At 36.6% G+C, this 22,689-nt stretch overlaps 1 protein-coding gene across 1 annotated transcript in view; it reads left to right on the top strand.

Moving 5' to 3' along the window:
• nav3 (neuron navigator 3) overlaps positions 1 to 22,689 on the top strand; it is a 205,588-nt gene that overhangs the window by 56,795 nt on the left and 126,104 nt on the right. Inside the window, exons 4-5 of the mRNA XM_088923320.1 lie at positions 17,344 to 17,416; positions 21,929 to 22,112. Coding sequence (XP_088779446.1) covers positions 17,344 to 17,416; positions 21,929 to 22,112 — 257 coding nt within the window. The remainder of the gene's footprint in view (positions 1 to 17,343; positions 17,417 to 21,928; positions 22,113 to 22,689) is intronic.

Below are 22,689 nucleotides of genomic sequence, written 5' to 3'. Positions count from 1 at the left end.
GTAGTGCTGGCACGTACTGTAACTACAGAGTTTTAGACAGACAAAAGTAATTTGCTAGAAACGACAGATTTGATGCTTTTCATGGAGCTATAAATGCTTAAAGGCAAAAACAGTCCTAGCGTTTTGTTCAAGTGTTTATTGCCTCATACTTTTTTTTCTTTATTTCTCTTTATTTCTTTATGATATAACAATCCTTTTAGGAAGAAATCATAAAGGATTTGACAGTGTTTTTGACGTTATGCAGTCTATGCACAGAACATTAACATCAGAACCTAAGTTAATTGATATAGTTGTGGCTTTGGCTTAGTGACATGATCAAGCTGAGAGAGTAATAAACAACAGTACTGACCATAATTACACTTCACTGCGTTGCAATTGTGGGCCCACAAAAGTCAACATGTTATTGGATTGTCATCTATGTCTTCCTGCATACTCAGAAATACTACTTTTTTATTGTGTAGTTTTTTTATTATGTTTGCATTTACTCATAAAAGAATACACAAAGAACATTTTAAATTGCATGCTTACAAAAATCTTTTAAAGAGCTTCGTTGCCTCCTGGGATTATCAATTGATCTAAATCTGACAACACTTTCAAATTTTCAGTGGCAGCTTGTCTCAGTTGTAATTGCCCCTGCACTATATTTTCTGGAGTGCAAGGAGTCGTTAGTTATTTCTGTTGACACTTGACACTAAAGTCGTGCGCAGCAAAATAACTTACATATAAAGAATGGCTGTAATTCCACCCACATTCTAATTTGTTGGATGCCAGGCATGCCTTTTTAAATGCGCATCTGAAGTGGAGTGTTGGAGTAATGGAGGGGTGCTGCTAATCCAGCACTATTGAATGTTAACCACCCCCAGTGTGTTCACACTCTGTTTTATGCGAGCATTAAGGTTGTATTAATGACAAAAAAAAGAGATTTACTTCCACCAGGTGTTCCTCCTTTAATATTCCCCAAATAAGGGCTTGATATTCTAGCGATTTGTGGTCAGAATCTAGATTACATTAATTGACCCTTTAGATGTTCCCTCCACTTGATCCATATCCTTTAAATAAAGTTGTGTTTGAAAATTGTGTTTAGATTTAATCTGAGAAGTAGCAAGCAAGTTTGCTTTTTCTTCCTTTATCAGGATGATACATTGTACAGTAGGGCAACTTAAAATATGATTCAGGCATCTTATCAAGATTGTTGTTCATTAGGGATAAACTGAATCCATGCAGTAAATTAAAAAGCATGCATTGAATGTCAGTTGCTATGATACTGATTACGCCTCACCATATTACTTTATGGGGTGGCATGGTGATAAAGCGATTAGCATTGCTGTAGAGGCCCTGGGTTCAATTCCGGACCTGGGGTGCTGTTCCCACGGAGTTTGGATGTTCTCACCGCGCTTGCAAGGGTTTTAGCCGAGTGCTACTGTTAGTTGGCATTGGTGTGAGTGTGTGGGTGTCTTTGTCCAGGGTGTATTCTGCCTTGCACCCGTTGCTTGCCAGGATAGGCTATTGCATAGTTATTGCTATGTGGTTTTACCATTACGAATTCCATTTGAAGTTTGGGTTGTTGTTGAACAGTGCTAAATTATATTCATTTTACAAAACACATTTTGTACTTCCATTCATTATACCAATATTAAGGAGTCTACTTGCAAATAATCTTACCATGTAATTCATTGTGATTCTTTTTTGTGGTACAGCTTCTGTACTTCTGCAATTTGGTAAATATAGACTTTTTAGCAAAAGCATTATCATAATGTTCTGAAACTGTGGGGCTACAGCTATCATTGGATTGTCTAGTGAAGTCATTAATGCTGAGCCAAACTGAGGTTTTACATTTAAACGCTTTCAATGAGATTAATAAACTTTGTAAAAACCTGCCGTGTTTTTCAGTTGGAATTAGATCTCATCCATTAAAATTGTGGTTCATAACTCTATCATAGATTTATCAAATTAAATTTACCAGTAATTGTGAATTGTAATTATCCCTCGGAAGCATCAAAGCACAAAGAAACAGTATATGGATAAACAAACTTAATTTAAATTAAATTTCAACTGGAAAATAAAATTGGTCACTACTCAACAAAATATAAAGTTTTTGAATGCAGTGATGTTTTTGCATTTCCAAGGTAGTAAACCTATTATGTTCAATTATATATAAAGTGGTATTGCTGTTAATTCCATACAGTAGATCTAGAGATAGACATAAAGACGTAAGACATCCCTGCAATATATTAGAAAGCTTACAGACTACAATTGAAGTTAGTTATCACATTTTCTCCTGCTAAAAGCTGCAGTTAATAATATTTATATTTGTTTTATTATGTATAGACTGTCCAATCATATACTCTGTTATCTTTATGGTTCATGTTTAGAATTTGATGATGTATACTGACCATTCTCTCACAAGGAGTGTATGAAATCTAATTTCAAACTTAAATTAGATTATTATTATTATTAATAGTAGTATATATAGTGCAAAACACGTTGGGGTTTTATGGTGTGGTTCAAGAGTCAGCAGTCTTAATATATTAATGTACAGCTTAGCTCTGGCTATTTCACTGAGAAATCATTACCTCTATAAAACCTGTTACTGGTCAAAGTACAGATTTTTCACACTGTAGTAAGGTTGAAACAGCTGTTGGTGCTCATTAATTTTTACCTTAGGTATGCGGTGGAATTACAAGTCCGTTTGGAAAATAACAAAGCTAATTACCATAATATACATTATTTTATACAAATGTGGAGACCAGAATTCACCTATTTAGTCACTGTACTGTAAGTGAGAGTTAAGATAACCTAGATAGGGTAGTATTGTGAGGCAAGCAATAAAAGAGGTATTTTTTTCTCTTATAGCTTTACATTTCCTTTCAGCAAGAAAAATAAGAGTACCATCTACATAATGCACAGCATGTGATGCCTAATATAATTAAGTCTTTGTTAGGGGCTGTAATGTAGTAAACATAATCAGTATTCCATTCTGATTGTACCGTAATGCACAAGATGTCTGACAGTATAGTGACACACACCATTCTCAGTTTAGTTTGTTCACATCTCTTAATCTCTTAATTACCTTCAGTATCTACAATTCAAATAATGTGCAGAGTCTGATTCAAAAATCTGAATTAACTGAGAAGCTGTTGAGTTGTGCAAAGAGCTGTCAGGAACTACTGACGTTTGATCATTTTTTTTTTCCTCTGGGAAAGGCTAACATTTCTAGATGCCTCCCACACTTAATCTGTTACTGTCCATAAATGTTTGAATAACAGCACTGCACTTCCTGAATCTTTAATGAGATATTTTTCAGTATTTCTTATTGAAATCTAACAGAAAACTTTTATTTCATTCTGGTTTCCCTCAAACGTTTACAGTGAAGTTTGCAGCTTTTAATAGAATGCATCCTGCTCATTGCAAATCTTATGTTGCTGCATTAATGTCCAGACTAACCTTATTAAACAAAGGGCAGATTTAGTCTGACATTAAATCAGATATGCCTTGATCCACTCATCTGGTACATATTAGGAAGTTTAGAAATTGAGTTTTTGTTCACTAAACTACCAGGGGGGAAAAAAAAGCTAAGGGTGTTAATAGTGCGTTTTAGGTCACTCAAAAAATCATATGAACTCCTGGGAGTCTTCTTGTCGCTGGGCACCTTGCTTAGAATTTGTTCTGGCATGGGCTGCATTTTATTAAAGAGTCATTAAAGGATTTTCTGAGCCCTTTTAAAATTAACGTGTTGTTAACTCTCCCGTTTCTGCTGACATGAACTTACAGCATTTTAAATTGAACCTGTCAACGGTGGAGTTCTGTTTCACTGAACACTTCCTAGTTTTCATTCATTGTGTAAAAAAAAATGAATCATAAGGTTAAATTACTTGTAGATGGAAAGAGTTATATTAATTGTTAAATTAATGGAAGGAAAATTGAAAGCAGCTAAAAACATTTTGACCTTCGCTTGATGAGCTGGGATGGATAAGTATAACCTTACAAATTCATAATGTACAGTACTGTATATATTTTATGCAGTACTTTGCGAGATGTATATTTAAAAACCCCTGGCATCCTGTCCCATTATTTTATGTTTCAACAGTAAATTGATTGAACCATCATGAAATAGGTTGTTACTGGCATTTCTGCTAAGCACAAGATGGTCAATACTTCTTATGGCCCCAGATTAAAGAATGATGATGCAAACTATTAATTGAATGCTCTGAGAGTCACAGGGGAAAAATGCTTGCAGTTTTGGAACAGACGGTGTTATATGAGAATATTTTTGCTGTCTGCAATGTATTTCTGCTAAAAGAACAGGCAAACTTGTATTCATCAAACGTAAGAATTTCACATTATACAATACTAATGTATATAATCTTGATCTTATATTTTTACTTGAATACAGTCTTGAAGCATTTAAATCATGCTTGTTTATAGTATAACATTAAATCTACACATTTATTTATTTTTTACTTTTCATCTTTTAACCTGCAATATCTCATTTAGACGTGTGATAAGGAATATTAAAATCATATACTGTCACCAACTACAGTACATTTCATGCAGTGGTAGGAATGCAGTAGGTGTAGAAGAGTTCCTGATTTTCTTTTTTCACTACAAAGTTTATATAAGACATGTACTACACCTACGTGTGTTTAAATAGCATGAGTGTGTAATTTAAACACATCGGTGAGAAAATGTTCCTTATCAGAATGTGCACTTGAAAATAATAATTGCTTACATTTGTATAGCATTTTTTATCCCAGAGGATCCCGAAAGTGCTTCACAGATAATAAGGCACCCACTTCATTCATCCCTGAAATGCAGCGCCGAATTGGGTGACTTGAGCCAGCATTTACAGAGCAGCAGCCCCACTGTACAGCAGATCAGTAGAAGTAAGGAACTACATCACTAATTAAGTGCAATTTTGTGCAGGCTCAAAGTGGAATTCAGCTTGGCCACTTTGGTGAACACCACTACAGCATCACAGGGATATTCAGTGACCAGTTAGTCAAAATCATGGTTTAAAATCTCATCCAAAGAATGACATTTCCTGCCTCACAGACTCTAGTTACCACACTAGGGCATTCATTTGAGAAATTTTCATCCAGATGGAAGAGTGTCACCTACTGGTCCAACATCACCACTTACAGTTGCAGCTAGGTTTTCAACTCCACTAATGACCAGTCACTACCTTGCTTAAATTCTGAAATCTGCAGGGATCCAGCTATAAGATGACAATACTGTAGTGGGTACATGTGTTGGGTGTCTAAACCACTGATTATAAAAAACAGTGTAGAAACTGAGAAGTGTAGACAAGACAGTGTTTGGAAGCAGCATTTTTCTAGAATACATTATACTCTGAATATTTGTTTTAAATAATCTGAATTTTATATTGTGAATATAAAAATGCTATTGAGTTCGTGAAAAAAAATATCTGGACTTTTCTTTTTTCTCTCTCTAGAAAATGATACTGCATGCAAGAATTCCCTTTATTTTCAGATAATCTACAAACATCTTCTTTTATACAAATGATCTCAGCTTATTTCAGCAGCTTTTCATCGGGGCAATTATACACATGAGTGAGGTGCACTTTATAGTTGTGAAGAGTTTGTGAATACCATGTGCATATCATTACTTCTCTTTCCACTTCATTTGCATATATTAACATGTAATTAGCTTATTCAGCTTGTGTACAGTATCACTTCTTATTTTTTACACAAGTTATTACATATAGCCTTTTTGTGAATAAGTACCAAAATATCTTGTTGCCATGTGTAAAATATTTGCCAAAGTATTGAGATTCATCAGATATTCAAAGGGCTGTTTTATGTTCAGTTCACAGGGGATTTGTGAGTTTTTTTTATTTCAGAGCTCTCTGGAGATTGAACGTCTGTCCCATTTTTATGTGAATATGTTTAATTTACCAAGTTATGTCTTCCTGAACAAATAAATGATCCTTGCTGTAACTACTTCTGTTCTGTTTCATAGTAATACATAAGCTTTTCCTGATTTTCCATTCTCTCACAGATACCCCTTCACTTTATCCTTCCTTTATTTAATGCTTACAGTAAATGCACTGATACATCAGGAATCATTTAGTTTTAAGTCTCTGTATAGTATATATTGTGGGCACACTTTAGCAGTGCTGCAGAATTATAAAGGAATTCAGTAATTAGTCTAGGAGAAGGATAGGTAGTGTGCAGTGGACCTCACAAGGAGAGAGACAGGCCTGAGAGAGGCTCTAATGGAAAATAATGTTCAAGCAACTGCTGCTTTCTGGGTAAGCAGTTCATTTCAAGGAAAATTCCTAGCAGCATTGACATGATTCATAACCAGCTCCTAACGTTTGAGAAAGAAAGTCACAAAATTTCTTCTGGGGTGTGTATAGCGGAGGCAGTGAAGGATGGTTTGGCCTATAGAGTGTCTCAGTTACCAAGGAAACAAGCAAAGCTGATGCAGAAACACAAATGCCAAATTAAAATTGCAGAAAGCAAAATTTCTCTTTAAAATATAAACACCATTATGTGCATATTATAGTGAAGCACAAGATAATGAATAAATTGTGTCCTTACCTGTCCATACCTGAATAGCATAAACAAATGCGGATTGTCCTTTTATCATATTTTAGTTCAGCTTCATTACTGTGCTGGTTTCATGCGATTTGGGGTTAAGGTCAACTCTTATCTTTTCTTCTAAGAATATAAAGAGCACTGTAATGAACACAAAGCTATTCATTTAATGTATTCATAGAAGCACGGGAACAGGTAAAGGTTTATTTCAAGCTGAAAGGAAAAGAAATGAGAGACAACGTTTTGGCTGTGGATACATCAGCTGAAGAAGGCTCCACAGGCAAAACGTTGCGTTTATTTTCCTTTCCTTTCAGCCTGGAATAAACCTCTACCTGTTCCTTTGTAGCCTACGCATGCTAACGCAGCTACCTACTTAAACTTCTTTGCCGGAGCACAATCTGGCTTCTTATTCTTTATGAATAAAGCTGAATGCCATTCTGCCATCTAGTGACTGAAGTTAGAAGTGAATTTGGAAACTTTTCTATCTGCTTCATAGCCTAGTATTCAGTCGTGGTAGTAAAATGTACCAATCACATGTGTAAACTTTATGACTATACTGTATTTTCATAGACTTATAATTCAGTTTATGCTAACATTCCTTTTCATTTAAATTATTTAGTTTAATTAATTAAAGCTATGTATATAAATCAATTACTGTTGTAGGATTTTCAGACCTTGTTTTTTATTAATTTAAGAATAGAATGTATTTTATAATTACTCAATAACTGTTTTGCGTGTTCCAGATTTTCAAAGTTACCTCTCGGTACTGTCAGGCTAGAACTTGGGAATTTAAAAGTGACCTTCAGAAGACAAAACAGTGAATGTCTAGTAACAGTCTGAAAGTACTTTCTCTTTTGGACCACCATCTTAGCTGAAGAGTGTTTAAATACTTTAAGCACTCTGCATTTAATAATTTACGACTTTACCAAGTATATTTTTGTTAACATTTCAAGATGTTTTCGAGATGGGATTTCCAATGAGCACAAAGATGAATGAAGGAAACATTAAAATTGCCCTTAATCAAAAGGTCAATACATTTAAAAATAAATTAAAAATATAGTAGTTCAGGTGGGTAGCTGCGCCAGCATGCTTAGGCTGCAAAGGAACAAATAATAGGTTTATTCCATGCTGAAAAGAGAAGAAAGAAAACGCAACGTTTCGGCTGTGGAACCTTCTTCGGGAGTGAGAAAGACAAGGCAAAAAACAAAGATTAAATAGCATAGGGAACAAAAGCTGAGGGCAGGGGAGAGGCAGAGAGGCCACTCAGGTCGTACAAAGTTGAGAGAGGTGAAGAGAGGTGTGAAGTCGAAACCTGCATGTGAATAGAGAAAATTACACAAAAACAAGTCTGTCATTGAGAGAAGGGGAAGGTGTGAACCAAGTTTCAGGATACTTTTTGTTTCAGATGTCTTTCTGCTATGGGAGTTAAGAAACCCTTCTTTGAGAATACAGATGGAGAGATCAGTGAGATCATGGCCGTCTGAGGTGAAATGAGAAACTATGGGCTTGGGGAAATCTTTAATCTTCACAGCCCTAACGTGTTCTCTGGATCAGTCTCCTAGTCTCCTTCCGGTTTTCCCAATGTAGATAGCTGGGCATTTCCTGCAAGAAATACAATAAATGAGGTTGCTGGAGGTACAATAGGGTGATCTGGAATTGTCCTAAGGGGCTTTGAGTGAGTGAGCTCTGTGTCAGGGGAAAGTGCCTGGTGTGGATGATTGCTGAGGGCGGTCAAGGGAGCTGTGAACAAGAAGGTTACGCAGATTAGGTGGTCAGCGGTATGAGATGATGGGGCGGTTAGAAAAGAGGGGCCCAGTGGAGGGATCAGCCTGTAGGGTGGAAAAGTTGTCTTTGATGATCCTGGGGATAGAAAGTGTGTTAAGGTGGAAGGGGTGCTGTTTAATCTTGCTTGTCTGCCCTGTCCTTCTCACAGCCAAAGAAGGCTCCTCAGCCGAAACATTGTGTTTTCTTTCTTCTCTTTTCAGCATGGAATAAACCTATTACTTGTTCCTTTGCAGCCATAAAAATATAATTATGTGCCTTTAAAGGAGAGAGTTCAGTTACACTCCTGAAGTGCTCTCTTCAGCAGGCTGGGTCATGTTGCTCTGACTCACATGCTCTGTTTGTGTGATCCTTTCATTACAGGGCATCATTTTACTTTAAACCATGGCTACTTCCAAGAACCTATAGGAATGGAGCTCAGAGCAGAGCTGCCTCATTGACTCAATGACAGCTGCTCATCAGATGAAGTGATCTCATGCTAGTATATTCTGGCTTTTAACAATTCAGTTACTGCTACAGTATTATGGTACTTGACCATAAAGGAAGGCTATTGTTAAACACCACAGCATGCTGGACTTTGTACAACATTGCTATTACAAACTGTAAATATATTGAAGTGTCACAGTGATGCACTGCTGGGACTATTTCTTTAGTACCTTTCCTTCATACATACTGTACTGTACACACTTCAAACCCCCTCTGTATGAGCAGGGGAGGGACACATCCATTCTAACTTGACAATTTCTTATCCCGACAAGCAACGAGTACAAAGCAGGGTACACCCTGGATGGGACACCAGTCCATCACAGGGCACACACAGACACACACATTCTCACACCATGACCAGTTTTCCCAGAAGCCAGTTAACCTACCGATATGTCTTTAGACTTTGGGAAGAAAGCACACTACCCAGAGGCAAATCCCCTGAATCTGAGGAGAACATACAAACTCCACACAGATAGCACGCTGGGCTTTCAACCCAGTGCCCCAGTGCTGCGAGGCAGCAATGCTAATCGCTGCACCACCATGCCTGTCTGGTTATTTTTACCACATGCTGTGATAGCGGATGCTATGCTTGCCCCCTCTCTCCCTCAGCCTCAGTGACTACCACCCACCTGTTAATTATTAAAGGGAATATACAGTACCTCTGTGAGTCTGCAGCCCTGCTGCTCTGCTGTTTCCTACCCCACTCTGCTGACACACTTATACAAGGGAAAAATGGGTTTCGGCTGCTACCTTATTTTTACATATTTTATTTTTATAAGAAATAAAAAATACCTGATTCCTGGCAGTACTGTATATGAGATGTAAGGAAGTATGGAACTCCTTTAGAAGTTCCACTGCTTGTATTAATTATTAGGGGTTCTGAAGTTTTCCATTTTGGTCCTTAGACTTTCCTTGTCATGTGCTCGGTAAATGCTAGTACATCTGGTATATGAAGTTGTAATAAAGATGCTGTGTTCACTATATATGAAGGTAACTATTCATGTACAGATATAAAGAGCTATTTCAGTACTCTCTGATTGCATTTCATATACAGTATAAAAGCTGTTTTTGCATCTTAATTGTGTTGAGACTGAGGTCATTTTAAAGGTTGTCCCCATTAGTTTCATAAATCCAGTCTTTTAATCTTATCAATTGATATTACTATGCTTGGGTTTCATTCCAAAATGAAGAACATGTCTGTAGTTAAAAAAATAATTTATGCATTAGTCTCCTAAACTGCACTTGACAAGTCACAATCTGTTCAGAATTCAGCATCTAGCATCTTGACTAGGTCCTACACAAGGTTTCACATTTCTCCTGACCTGGAGTCCTTTCATTTGCTTTCTGTCAGGTTTTAAATTGATTTTGAAACCGTCTAGCTTATGTTCATTTCTACATGGTATACTGTAGCTTCCCAATATCTAGTCAGGATATTATCTGTTTACTCTGTTAAACTTCCCCTTTGCTCTGATGATACAAGTTTATTATCTGATCCTACTGTTCCTCTGAACTCTGTGGAAGACAGGACTTGTTGCTTTACCCAAAGTTTTAGAACAACATCCCAGAACAAATCTGGGACTTAGTCACATTGGATGCTTTTAAGTCTAGCCCGAAAATACTTTTTTCAGAAATACTTTTTTTGTAATTTTTTGTTCTGTACCTACTTTTGATTGTCTGTTATTTTCTCTATTGTGTGTAACATTTTTATGTATTGGAACGTTTTTTTTGATGTGGTTTCTTTTAAAGGTGCTCCCTGTATATAAAATAAAGATTATTATTATTATAAATGAAGTGGGAGGTGGAATACCATGGGGAATACAGAGTAAAATTAAATATTGATGAGATCTTAGCACAGAGAACTATGGGAAATGGTATTAAACAAAGTAGATGCTTACAATATTGGAAAATGAAAATCCGGTAAGCTCTGATAAAGACTTTAGTGAAGAAGACTTAAGAAAACGTTCATGTGCTTTTACTGTATGTGTGATCGCCAAGCTATTAATTGATTTGACTTCATTAATCAGCAAGAACATGCTGTTGCAGGATATTTCATGGCATTTTTAAGCTACTTTCTGCAGTCAGTTACCTGAAAAACTAGTATATCGCCACAATATTTCTTTAATTAGGAAATTCTGAAACCTTAACAAAATGGGAAGTACGTTATAGTTCCCTTTTCTACTTAAACTGTTACTGAGTTCAGCTGTTCCTAGTTTAAATGAAAAAAAGAGCTTCATCAAGCTGTTAGTGTTTGGACTTCAAAGAACAACTGTGGTCAGCCCAGGCAAGAAGAGGGTAATTAAACTGGCTTCATATAATAAAATCTTTTAAACATGTAAGAGTTCAGTATAAATTATTTGGTTACTAATTAGACTTAAGTGACCACAAGAATTTATAGGCAATCACCACAGTTTCATCTGTTGTTTGTCTGTTTTTTTTTGTATGTTACAGCTTTTCTTCTCAAACGCTAGTGGCAGTGGTGCTTCCAAATAGAGCATTTTCAGCTGCAGCAAAATCATAATCGCTGAAGGGAATGGTATTTGTGTACTTAAAATAAATTGTTCAGAAATATTTTATTAAATGTTATTTTTACTGATACACAGTACAGTATGCACATCAAAAGTCTACGTAGCAGCAGAGATGAGTACTCTTCAGTGTGCTGGTGAAGACATTTCTATAGCAGTCAATTTGCTTGGTGAAGTTGTAGCAGGATTTCACAGTATCCATTTTTTGTATATAAATCTGTTATGCTCATACTGTACATTGATTGTCCAAATAAGACTAGAACAACAATAAGAACTCAGAAGACACTGCTTATCTTCAAATGATGAGATACTGTACACTATTTATAGAGGTGTAAGTACTGTATATGTGCTGGAGACACTTTGAATGTTGTGTAAACCTTATTTGGAATTCATACTTTTTATCTCTGTTCAGTGTTTTTACATTGATTTGAACATTCACGTTTTTCCCATTTTCTTCATTAGAATGGAATAATTTTTGCTGTGAATGCTTTTGCTCTTGATCAGCATAAGTTATGCTTCTCTGTAGTGGGCACTTACTGGAGCCATAGCAAACTCCAAGGCCGTACAAGACTTTTCATCTGTCATCTTTTTGGATTTTGTTTACACTGTGATGGCTCTTAATTGAAACATGAATGAGTATCAATAAATTCTGATTCAGATGACACATACTGGAGGTGAATGCATCCACTGCAATTGGACAATTACAGTACATTGTTCTGTTCTTATTGTTCAACAGAGCACTGGTATTAATGTGTTCTAGGTTTCATTCAGTTTTTAAATGCATCTCTCCCTGCTTCTAAATTGAATGTCATGACACATTTGAGACTGAAACGTGCTTTCCCACTCCAACAATCTACACAGCTTAAATACTGTACTGTGTATTCCTCATAAACTAGTTACAATCCCACACGATAAAATGAGAAACCACTTGCCAAAATAGCGGTTTATTACAAAATGCAGTGAAAATGTTAACACTCTTTTGCCATTTTAAATATTGCAGTATAAGCAGTATTTTAAATATTGCTGGCTTCATAGTAATCTATAAACAGATTTTAAGAGGGATTTTATAAATGAAAGGAAAACCCTGCTGTCAGTACTGCTCCTTGTATTACTCTATTACCCTGTTTTCACTTCACATATTAAGGAAATTTAATTTAATTTTAGAACAAAACAATTCACACGTTGAGTCTCAACATGAATAATTAGGTTTGTTACAAACAAAGTAAAACACAAAGCGAATAACGTAAAATAAAATTTCAATAAGATCCTCTGCCTTTTCTACTGAAGGTTAAAAGTTCAAGAGCTCATAGCCATTTGCCTAACAAGCCTAGAAAATAAGATGATTGTGGCAGCGTTCAAACCTATTACCCTATGTGTTCAGTATAAATATAAAACATGTTCTTAAACTGCCTCTCAGGGCTAGCTACCTTTAACCAGCTTATCCCCCATTCATCCTTTACTGAAATGTAGCATCTACCTGTACAGTGCCTGGGGGACGCTTGGTAGCAATTGTCACCAGCCCTACTACACAACAGAAACGTTAATTCACAAGTTAAATTCAGGGGGAAATATTGTATACTGTAGGTAGGCCAGCTCCTTCCAGTCCAAAGTTCTATTTAAACTGGACACTGGGTTTACTCTATTCTTAAAAGTACCTTGAGATCTGTAGTGACCAATTGGTCAAGAGCTTCGTTGAAGGATATCACATGATACAACACAGTGTCCTCAGTCACTTCGTTGAAGCATTAATTGGGAAATTATTTCCATACCAGTACTTACTAGGCTCAGCCTTGCTTATCTTGATATACTGTAAGAGATACCAGCCTGTTCAGTCAAAGCTTGTTATGCTCTAAGTCCCAGTGAAAGTTTGCTTACTTTGTGAAATGGCCAGAACTCATTAAGATTAAATTTCATAATTCATCATTCATACGGTATGCTTATATGTCTTTGAATTTTAGTTTCCCCAATAAGACATTTTGAAACATAAAAGTGTATTGAAAACTTTTTTTTAAAGAAAATCATGTGAATGAACCTGTAAATGTAAAGCTGTTTTCACTTAAATGGATTTTCTTGTGTCACAGTATATGCAGTATATGCATAAATTCCTGTGCATAGGCTTTAATTGAAAAGTTTATGTGTCACATTTGTCCTTCACTAGGAAATAGTACATTTATAAGTTTTTTTGTCTTCTGATAAAAAATGAATGCTTGGAAATAATTACAGATTTAGGTTTTCTGCACGTGTGGGTACATATGTGTATTCAGCCACATGTTAAGAACAGATAGGTCTGTTAATAAACAAATGTCTTTGTTGGTTTTTGCACATTCAGCTACTGAGGCGCAAGATGTTACAGATGTACAGAATATGTTTTTTTCAGCCTTCTGATCCAGCAGTCTAGCATTCCGCCTATTCATCTCTTACACAGACTTATTAGCCCAGTTTATGCTGATTAGAATATTAAAAAGCTGTACTAGCTGGCACATATTTTTCTTACTGTAAAAATATTGTTTTCTACTTATTTGCTCTGTGCAGAATAAGCAAAACAAATAGAAGTACAGTAATACGCATGGGCTAGAGAACTACGAGCACTCATCACTGAAGGGATGGCAAAACTTGTAATTCTAAACCATTAAAAGTGTTATTGCATGTAAGGTTATAGAAATGATGATTAGAACTGTACTAGAGGAATCTGTAGGGCAGTAGTATTCTGGAAGATAGTCTTTTCAAGAGACATGTCATCCGTAACTAATGGTTAGTAATGGATACAAACAGAGCGTTTAATACTGTTTCTAATGAAGGATTAATTCTCAAATTGCTGGCAATACAGTGTTTATTTAAAGAAATCTTTTTGAATTGATAACTGGTTAATGGATATAAAACATAGTACAGATAAGGGAAGAATGCTGAAAATAGGGTGTTATTAATAGGAGAGTATAATAGGGATCAGTGTTAGAAGCACTAGTCTTCCTCATGTATAGCAATGATCTAGATTCCGGTATATTTAGAAAATTATATAAATTCACAGATAATACCAAATTAGGAGGATTAGTTTACGCTGTGGAAGCAGCAAAGGGAATTCAAACATTTACTGTAGATAGAAGTCAGGACTGGCAGACATCTGGCAGATGACATTTAATGTAGACAAATGCAGAGTGTTACAGGTATCAAAAACATAACTACTGTATAAATATACTATAAAATAGGCAGTACAGGGCTTCAAGACCCATAAAAAGTATTTATATGTGTTTACAGTATGTAGACACATCATTTTCAACTTCTTGTCAATGAGAGGAAACATTAAAAAGACAAAATGTTAGGATATGTAGTTTATAGTACAGAATTTAAATCACATGTTATGCTACTGACTCTAAACACTGGAGCCCCCCAAAGCTGTGTGTTTAGCCCTGTCCTCTACTCCTTATTTACCATGATTGTGTCGCCAGGCATAACTCAAACTCCATCATTAAGTTTGCGGACGATACAACAGTCATTGGCCTGATCACAGATGGTGATGAGTCTGAGTACAGGGATGAGGTTGAAGCCCTGGCACCACGTTGCCAGGAGAACAACCTATTTCTGAACATCAGTAAGACTAAGGAGATGATTGTGGACTATAGGAAACACCAGGGAGGAGATCACACACCTATCTACAGTATATCAGTGGGACTTCAGTGGAGAGGGTCAGCAGTTTTAAGTTCCTGGAAGTTAACATCACAGAGGACTTAATCTGGACCCACCACACCAACATCGTGGTCAAAACAGCACGGCAGCGCCTATTCTTTCTCCATAGGCTAAAGAAGTTTGGCATGCCATCACATATCCAGGCCAGCTTCTACAGGTGCACTATTGAGAGTGTCCTGACTGGTTGCATCACTGCCTGGTATGGGAACTGCTCCGCCCGGGATCGCAAATTACCGCAGAGGGTGGTGAAGTGAGTGCAGCTCATTACCGGCTGTGATCTACCAAACATCCAGGATGTCTTAAGAAGTCCAAGTCCATTCTCAAGGACCCCAGTCATCCCAGTCACAAACTGTTTTCTCTCCTACTGTCCGGTAAATGGTATCAAAGCATTCAGTCAAAGACTAACAGATTACAGAACAGCTTCTACCTCCAGGCAATAAAACTGCTAAATAGCCAACCTGCAGCTCCTTCAGCAAATCACCTGTAATGGCTACATGGAAATACATTTTCATTGTATTTGGCATACTGCACTACTTGGACATAATATATTGCATACACCCTGAACACATAGCAGCTCTATTTATATTGAGCTCTGTCTGAGTTTATTTCATTCAATTTCTATTGCACTATTCTGTATTATTATGTAACCTTATTTTATAACTTGAATTTTGTGATTAACCCCCCCCCCCCCCCCGAGCTCGTAGAAAAGACATTTCATTGCCAGCAACTACTGCTGCATGCTGTATTGTTGTATATTTGATAAATAAACCTTGATCGATTGTTAAAATTGTGTATAGTTTTCATTGTAGAAAATATATAGAAAGTTGCTGCTCTGCATGCAGTCCAGTGTTGAGCACCCAGATGCATTCTGAGGCTTAAATAAATGTCCTATACTGAGAGGCTGAAAGAATTGTAGTGCATCTTTTCAGTCTTGAACAGTGAGGAGTACAAGGGGACATGATATGAATAAGTCTGTAAGGGGACCCCTATGCATTCCAAGGGACACAAATAGAAACCAATGAATTAAGAATGTTCAAAATATGTATTCGTCAACTTTTTGAAGTCAAATTCATCCATTATTTTGCAAAATGGGTAGATGAGATTCTAGGAGTAGCAGCTAAAAACCAAACGCACTAGGTGGATCAGACAGCCTCCTCTCATTTTCAGAATTTCTTTTTATGCTTTTTAAGTTTACACCTGTTGTTAAGGAAGTGGAATCTAGGTGGAAGCGCATTTAAATCTGAGTACAAAATCCTTGTTTGTCCAAAAGATTGAGGAAGTATGGACAAAGTTACCCAGCCATGGTGTTGAAGCTGATAAACAGGTTTCTTTCAAGAAATGGGTGTATGAGTTCTTTAGATCAATTAAATATTAATGTCCAGATGGGCCTTATTGGCTTCCTCCCATTTGTTACCTTTCTTCTGTTCTTATTCTCATAGGTTTTTTTTTTCAAATATGTGATCTTCCTAGTGTTTTAATGATGATACAAAAACCAATTGTAATAATTGGTCTTTACCAAGTCACAGCTTTCTGTTTGTGTGACACATCCCAGATGTACATTCAGAAGAATGTTGCAGCACCATCAGAATTCATTTGAGGTCAGATTGGTCTTTGCTGGCTTCTGTCCAGTGTCCTACAAGGTGACAGACCCATGCCTAGAGACAGAGGGCTCATTTCCCTCCCCAGAATTTGGATTGCTGCCTGGCTTAAGTGGGCTGCCCACAAATGAACAGTACAGTGCCGTACAGTAGCTATGGTAGAGGAGTACAAAAGAGCTCTTCTGTGAAGAGATTTAATGAAAGAGAGAGTAAGTGATAAATATGTAAAGGGCAAAAAAGATAATGACTGCTGTCATTCCATTTAAAAAAAATTGAACACTTGATGTACTTTTCCTGACAAATACTGTACGTCTCATTGTTGTTGGTCCTTTGCAAGATTTCCTTTTGTTGTTGTTGTTTGGCATTCTTTCATTCAGGCAATCATTCACATCTCCTGTCATATGGAAAGCAGTTTCATCTCATACACACATTTTTCCCGGCTGAGCATTTGTGGCACATAATGTTCATGTCAAACAATAGGTGGGTTGGGTACAGACTCCTGTGTCATTCAAGGCCACTTCAGAATAGTTGAGTGACCACCTCATATTAACAATGAAATCTTTATGGAACTCTGACAATTACAACTAATCATTCTTGTTAAATGTTGCCAAATGCCAATGTGTGTGATGGATTTGAATTATTCATACATCTCACTGACTTATGCTTTTTTTCCTTGAGGGTCTGATTTTCTTGTTGTTTTTAACTGTGTTGCAGATTGAAAATGTGGATGCTTGCCTCAGCTTTTTAGAAGCCAGAGGAGTGAATGTACAGGGCCTCTCAGCTGAAGGTAAGAAGCCTTGGTAATGTTGTTTGATATTGCAGGGTATAGACTCTCTCTTTTATTCTTTTTGAGTAATGTTGTTTTACTAATTTTACCGGTTGTAGCCCTTGCCAATAAGACGATACACACATAAGAGGACCATGTTAAGATTGTTTTGAATATTTACAAGTGCTGAGAGTGGTTTACTTGTTTCAAAAGCTTTCAGTATCATCTGCTTTATATAGATGAAAGTGTGGATAAGAAGAAACAGTATCTACTGTATAGTTACAGATGTTGAACCCAACATATTAATCCACCCTCTTTTTAGTTTTTGGGGTTACAGGCAAAGTTAAGGGGTAACCACAATCGTTTAAAGTTTGTGGATGCAAGTCTAATTAATGTTCTGTGTCAGAAGCCATTTCTATTATAAGATTTCTGGATATAGCCTCCGATTGTGCTGGCTTATCTTTGCTTGAATTGAGAGCTCTTGTGTTTCAGATGTAATACACTATACGGTTTGAGCAGCAAATGGTATTCAGAACTAACTTCTAAAAGTGGCTTTGCAGACTAGCCTTTTTAAGAAGTCTCTAAATATAAAGAATATAGAGTTACTTTTGAATTCTATTTCTGTTGATATCCATCAGTCTTTAAAGAACATTATGAGCCATATGTTACAGTATATGACTGTGCTCACATGTGGAGAATGTGCTATTTTCACAAGCTGTAAGTAACAGGCTTAATTGAATTAGAAGCGAGTTGCACACTAAGGTCTTATCAGACGTGTGAATGGCTGTGTTAAATTTAATGGTACAAAAAATGTTTAATGTGTTGTGAGTTTAGAAAATTTCCGGGAAATGAATATATTGTAGTAATCTCCAGAATAAAACCCTATGGGGTTTTTTTTTAATCATAGCACATAGCACAGTTGTTAGTCAAATTATTTATTTCTGTTACAGTACATATGTGTAAATAAACCTCTTCCTGATTCATTTGAAGAAAGCCTTTTTATATGTTTGGTTTAGCTTACCAGACATGAGTACTGAACTACTGAACTGAACTGGATTGCTTAGAAAGCTGTAAAGAAAAATACTGTAAATCACTAGGAACAAGGTATTTGTAGGGGCCATACATCTCAGCTGTTTCATGCTAATTGAGCTATAAAAAGTAATCTGTTACTTGTTGACTACAGTGGGCAAAAAAAAACTTTCTATAGTATATATAAAAAAACTCAACAGTAGTTAATGCAAATAATGTACATTTCGAACAATAAACTGATTAGATTAGTCATTAAGAGTCTAGATCATCTAGGCCTCCAGGACCACACTCAGTTATCCCACAGGTTCTGCTAAGCTCTTAATGACACACACTTTTACACTTTGACCCACAGTTTTACCTACCAGTTGGCTTGAACAATAAAACAGACGACAGCAGAGTGTTTCCACATACTGTATGTTGTCTTTTATCAGATCTGTCAAGGACAAAACTGTGAATAAAACACTTCACCACTCTGTCAGCTTCCACTGTGGATGTGGTCTGGATCACAGGACAGGGAGATTTCGCCCCATAATTGCCAATTGCACCCCTAAACAGTCTGCCAGCATGCAGATCATTTTCATGCAGAAGGCAAGCTCCAGTCATTGTGCCGATGCCCTGGTTATGTCTTTCTAGAATCTGATAGAAAATAATTACGTAGATGGATCAGATAGATCTCAGATTCCTGGGCCTGTGTGTTGACCCTCTGATGAAGCAGAACTTTTCACTCTCCAGAAGACTTTTCTTGCAGAGAGACTACCTATAATCACACCACAACCAGGTGATCTTGGGCATTATCCAAGCAGGGTGTGGTTTTATCTTTTAATTAAAATATTTTTTTCTTTATGTATCCATACAGTATATAGAAATTCACAAGATAATGTTACTGAAATAAGGAAAGTTTAATCTTCATTTGTCCCCAGGAACGTGGTCTAATTATCCCCAGGAACTAATATGAATGGATTGGGGACATGCAGTGGTTGAGGTCATTACAGTGCTGCTATTTATGCTTTTAGGTGAGAGATAGCATAGAGCTTTCCACCTGCCTATTTAAAATTGTTCAGTCATCTGGACTGTGTGGTTTTACTTTTAAATATACAGTATTTATGGCAAGCACAAAGTACAGTAGCTTTTATCCTAATTAAGGGGTTAGAACAACAATTGTGTAAGTAATTGTTAAGTAGCTACTTGTAAAAAAATAAGTGTACAGACGTTTATTGCTTTGTTATTTCAGTTCCCTGTTGCTTCAGATGTATTGTACAATTATGGAAATCATCATAAAAAGAGGATGTGAAGCATTGTCGTTATATTTAGCCAGTTCTTTTTTGTGCTGTCTTTAAAATTAGGTACTTTTCAGAAAGGTTGGGTCCTAGGTCTTAAAGGTCAAAGGTTTTCAAAAAGTCCCAGCAGAACCTCTGTGGCTACTATACAAGAAGAAATTATAAAGATTAATCAGGAGACACATTTCCAGCTGAGAAATTTCTGAAAGCTTTTATATATTATTCTTGCCAAATTAAACCCCCAAAACCTATGCAGCTAACAAAGCAGCCAAGAAGAAAACTATGCAGCTAACAAAGCAGCCAAGAAGAAAAGGTTAAATGAAACCGCATTTACCATTAAAAGCGTCTTAGCATAAGTGCTGTTCAATCTCATTTTATAGGTTACCAGTGTATTATGGTCATGACATATTTTTCTCTTTTATTCAGCAGAGAAACTAGAGTAAGATAATCTCTTTCAAACAGCAGTACCAAAGTGCTTAGCATAATCAACTAGGATTTCTTTTCTGACTTTTCTGTGAAGTTAAACTGTATGAATCTTATGGATCAGTCATCAATGGGACAATTAATATATTTTTATACTGTTATGCACAATCTTCTACTGATGTTAGATAAGATCTGAAAAAAACTTTCCTTACTTTCTTTCAAAAACAAGTCATTTTCCCCTGCAAAAAAAACATTGTCTAAGTGAGCAAATTACACTGCATTGCTCCCAGTTTCATTTGACATTAGAATCAATCAGTGGTGTGTAATATTCTGAATAATGCATTTCTCATGTCCAAAGAATCTTTTTTCAATACACTTTTCAGTTACACTAGAAGCCAAATAAATGTTTTCTAAAACATTTGAGTAGTTTTTTTTTAAGTTTACATGAGTTGTGTTCCTGAAGTAAACTTCACAGCATTTAATACACTGTACAAGGGGGGCAAACATTTCAGTAGCTTCAACTCACATTTTAAATTGGGTAAAAACAGGTAATAAATGATGGATCTAATTTTGAAAAATGCCAGTTTACTTCTACTGTTGACTTCTAAACAGAAATGACCATAAATAAGTATACAGCAAAATTAATTTAGTACATGTATATAATGAGTAAGGTTTTATAATATGGTTTTGCAAGAAAACCAGTACTTTATGGCAGCAATATTATTGCCTACAGGCCTGAATTAAATTCCAGAAGCTGAGCAATGCTGGACATGGTCGGTGCTGTTGTGGGAGGCCTCCAGGAAATTAGGATTGCTGTAAGTTGTCCTTATGGACCAGTAGGTAGTGCTCTTTTCTCTGGCCCAGAATGTGTGAACTAAAGCAATGCCCCAATATGTGACCAGGGACTTCTTATGAGCCTTTCTGTTCTTAGATGTTCTGATCTGAGTTTGCACAGTCTGGCTTATCTTGCTTTTCCCTTTAATTCAGTTGGCATAGTGATTCCCACTTGACCAGGCCTGTTGTATAGTGGGGCACAAAATGGATACTAGTCAGGTGGGTTCTGTACTTGCTTTGGGATCCTGAAAGATGAAGAGGGTTAGGTACAGTAAATATTATTATTTATTGTAATTGAGTTTTTGAGCCTTGACATTTAAAGATATGTGGATATGTGTTTTGTCATTTAATGTGTTTAACCATAATATTATATTAAACATAATGATTTTTTGCTTATAATATCTACAAAGCCCCTGCATTCCTGAATTAGATTAAATGGTTAGAAAAATGGATGGATATCTAAAAAGCAATACTGCCTGTAATGATTTATGCTTCTCTAACTTACAATGATATCTGCATAAATACTATCTTGTAGAAGCAGTTCTGTAGAAGGCCCTTCTCCAAATAGTGCCTTTAAGAATGTGAAACTGAAATTGAAATGACGACTTTTGCAATCTGCAAACAAGAGGCCATGACACTGAGATGTTTGAAAAGAGATGTGAGATTGTGTTTTTTTATCGCTGCACCAGCTGAGGAATCTAGAATCTTTGGAATATCAAGTTCTGATTAAAATGCTTCTGAGATTCTGTTATTCATGTACAGTATGCTTTCAGAGAATGATCGGTATCATTGCAAAACAGAACATCAAATTACCATCTGTCTCAGTGAAACCAGTGTTTGGGAAAGAAAACCCCAAATTGACCTTTTTTATAGTTTCACTCACAATTCTCTTGTTGTAAATGGTAGATATTAAGCTGTTCCCTCTTTCATGTAATCAGGGAATTTATTTATCAATTCATTTTTTTTGCAGAAATAAGAAATGGGAATTTGAAAACTATATTAGGACTCTTCTTCAGTTTGTCCCGCTACAAACAGCAGCAACAGCAGCAGCAGCAGTACTACCAGTCCTTAGTAGAACTCCAGCAGCAAGTCTCTCACCAATCTTCTGGAGCATCACCTACCAGCCAGCATAAGACACAAGAGATGCAATCCAGGTAGGCACTCCCTTTACCTCGAAACTCTTCTAGCAGGGCTGATGGATTAATCATTTATTGATTGTAAGAGATTCATAACAGCAACCACAGAGACAGACACCTCATTACATTTGCTGATGACACAGCCCTGGTCAGCTTATGAAAGGACCTTGAAGAGGTGTAAACATTTATCTTTGATGTTAAATGCTTTGTGATAGTGTCAGATGTAATAGGAAGCTGCCTGAGCACCAGCAGAGCGCTTGTTGTTTTCTGTGCAGTGTGCCGGTGTGTAGTCGTCTGCAGATGTCTCTGTTCTCTAGTAGAGGAGAGAATCCTTTCGTGGATCTGAGTAAATGTTTGTGTCGCCGGTGAGGGGAACACATTCGGTTCTACGATGAACCACGTCTCCGGGCGCGTGTGGATCTTTTAAGGCGCAGCCTTGATTAGCCTCTGGTGTGGTAGCTGCGCATTCCCACGCGCCGCAGAGTGGAGAGTGCAGTGGGAGGTGTGGTCCACTGTCACACTTGGAAAGCAAAAGAGCCAATCATTGATTTGAGGAAAAATGTAACACCCCCCAGCCTACTGTAATTAATGGTCA

The sequence above is a fragment of the Atractosteus spatula genome, chromosome 8 (assembly GCF_055471065.1).
Source record: "Atractosteus spatula isolate fAtrSpa1 chromosome 8, fAtrSpa1.hap1, whole genome shotgun sequence".
NCBI classification, from domain to species: domain Eukaryota; kingdom Metazoa; phylum Chordata; class Actinopteri; order Semionotiformes; family Lepisosteidae; genus Atractosteus; species Atractosteus spatula.
The sequence above is the reverse complement of the archived record's forward strand: the minus strand, read 5'-3'. Positions and strand labels throughout refer to the sequence as shown.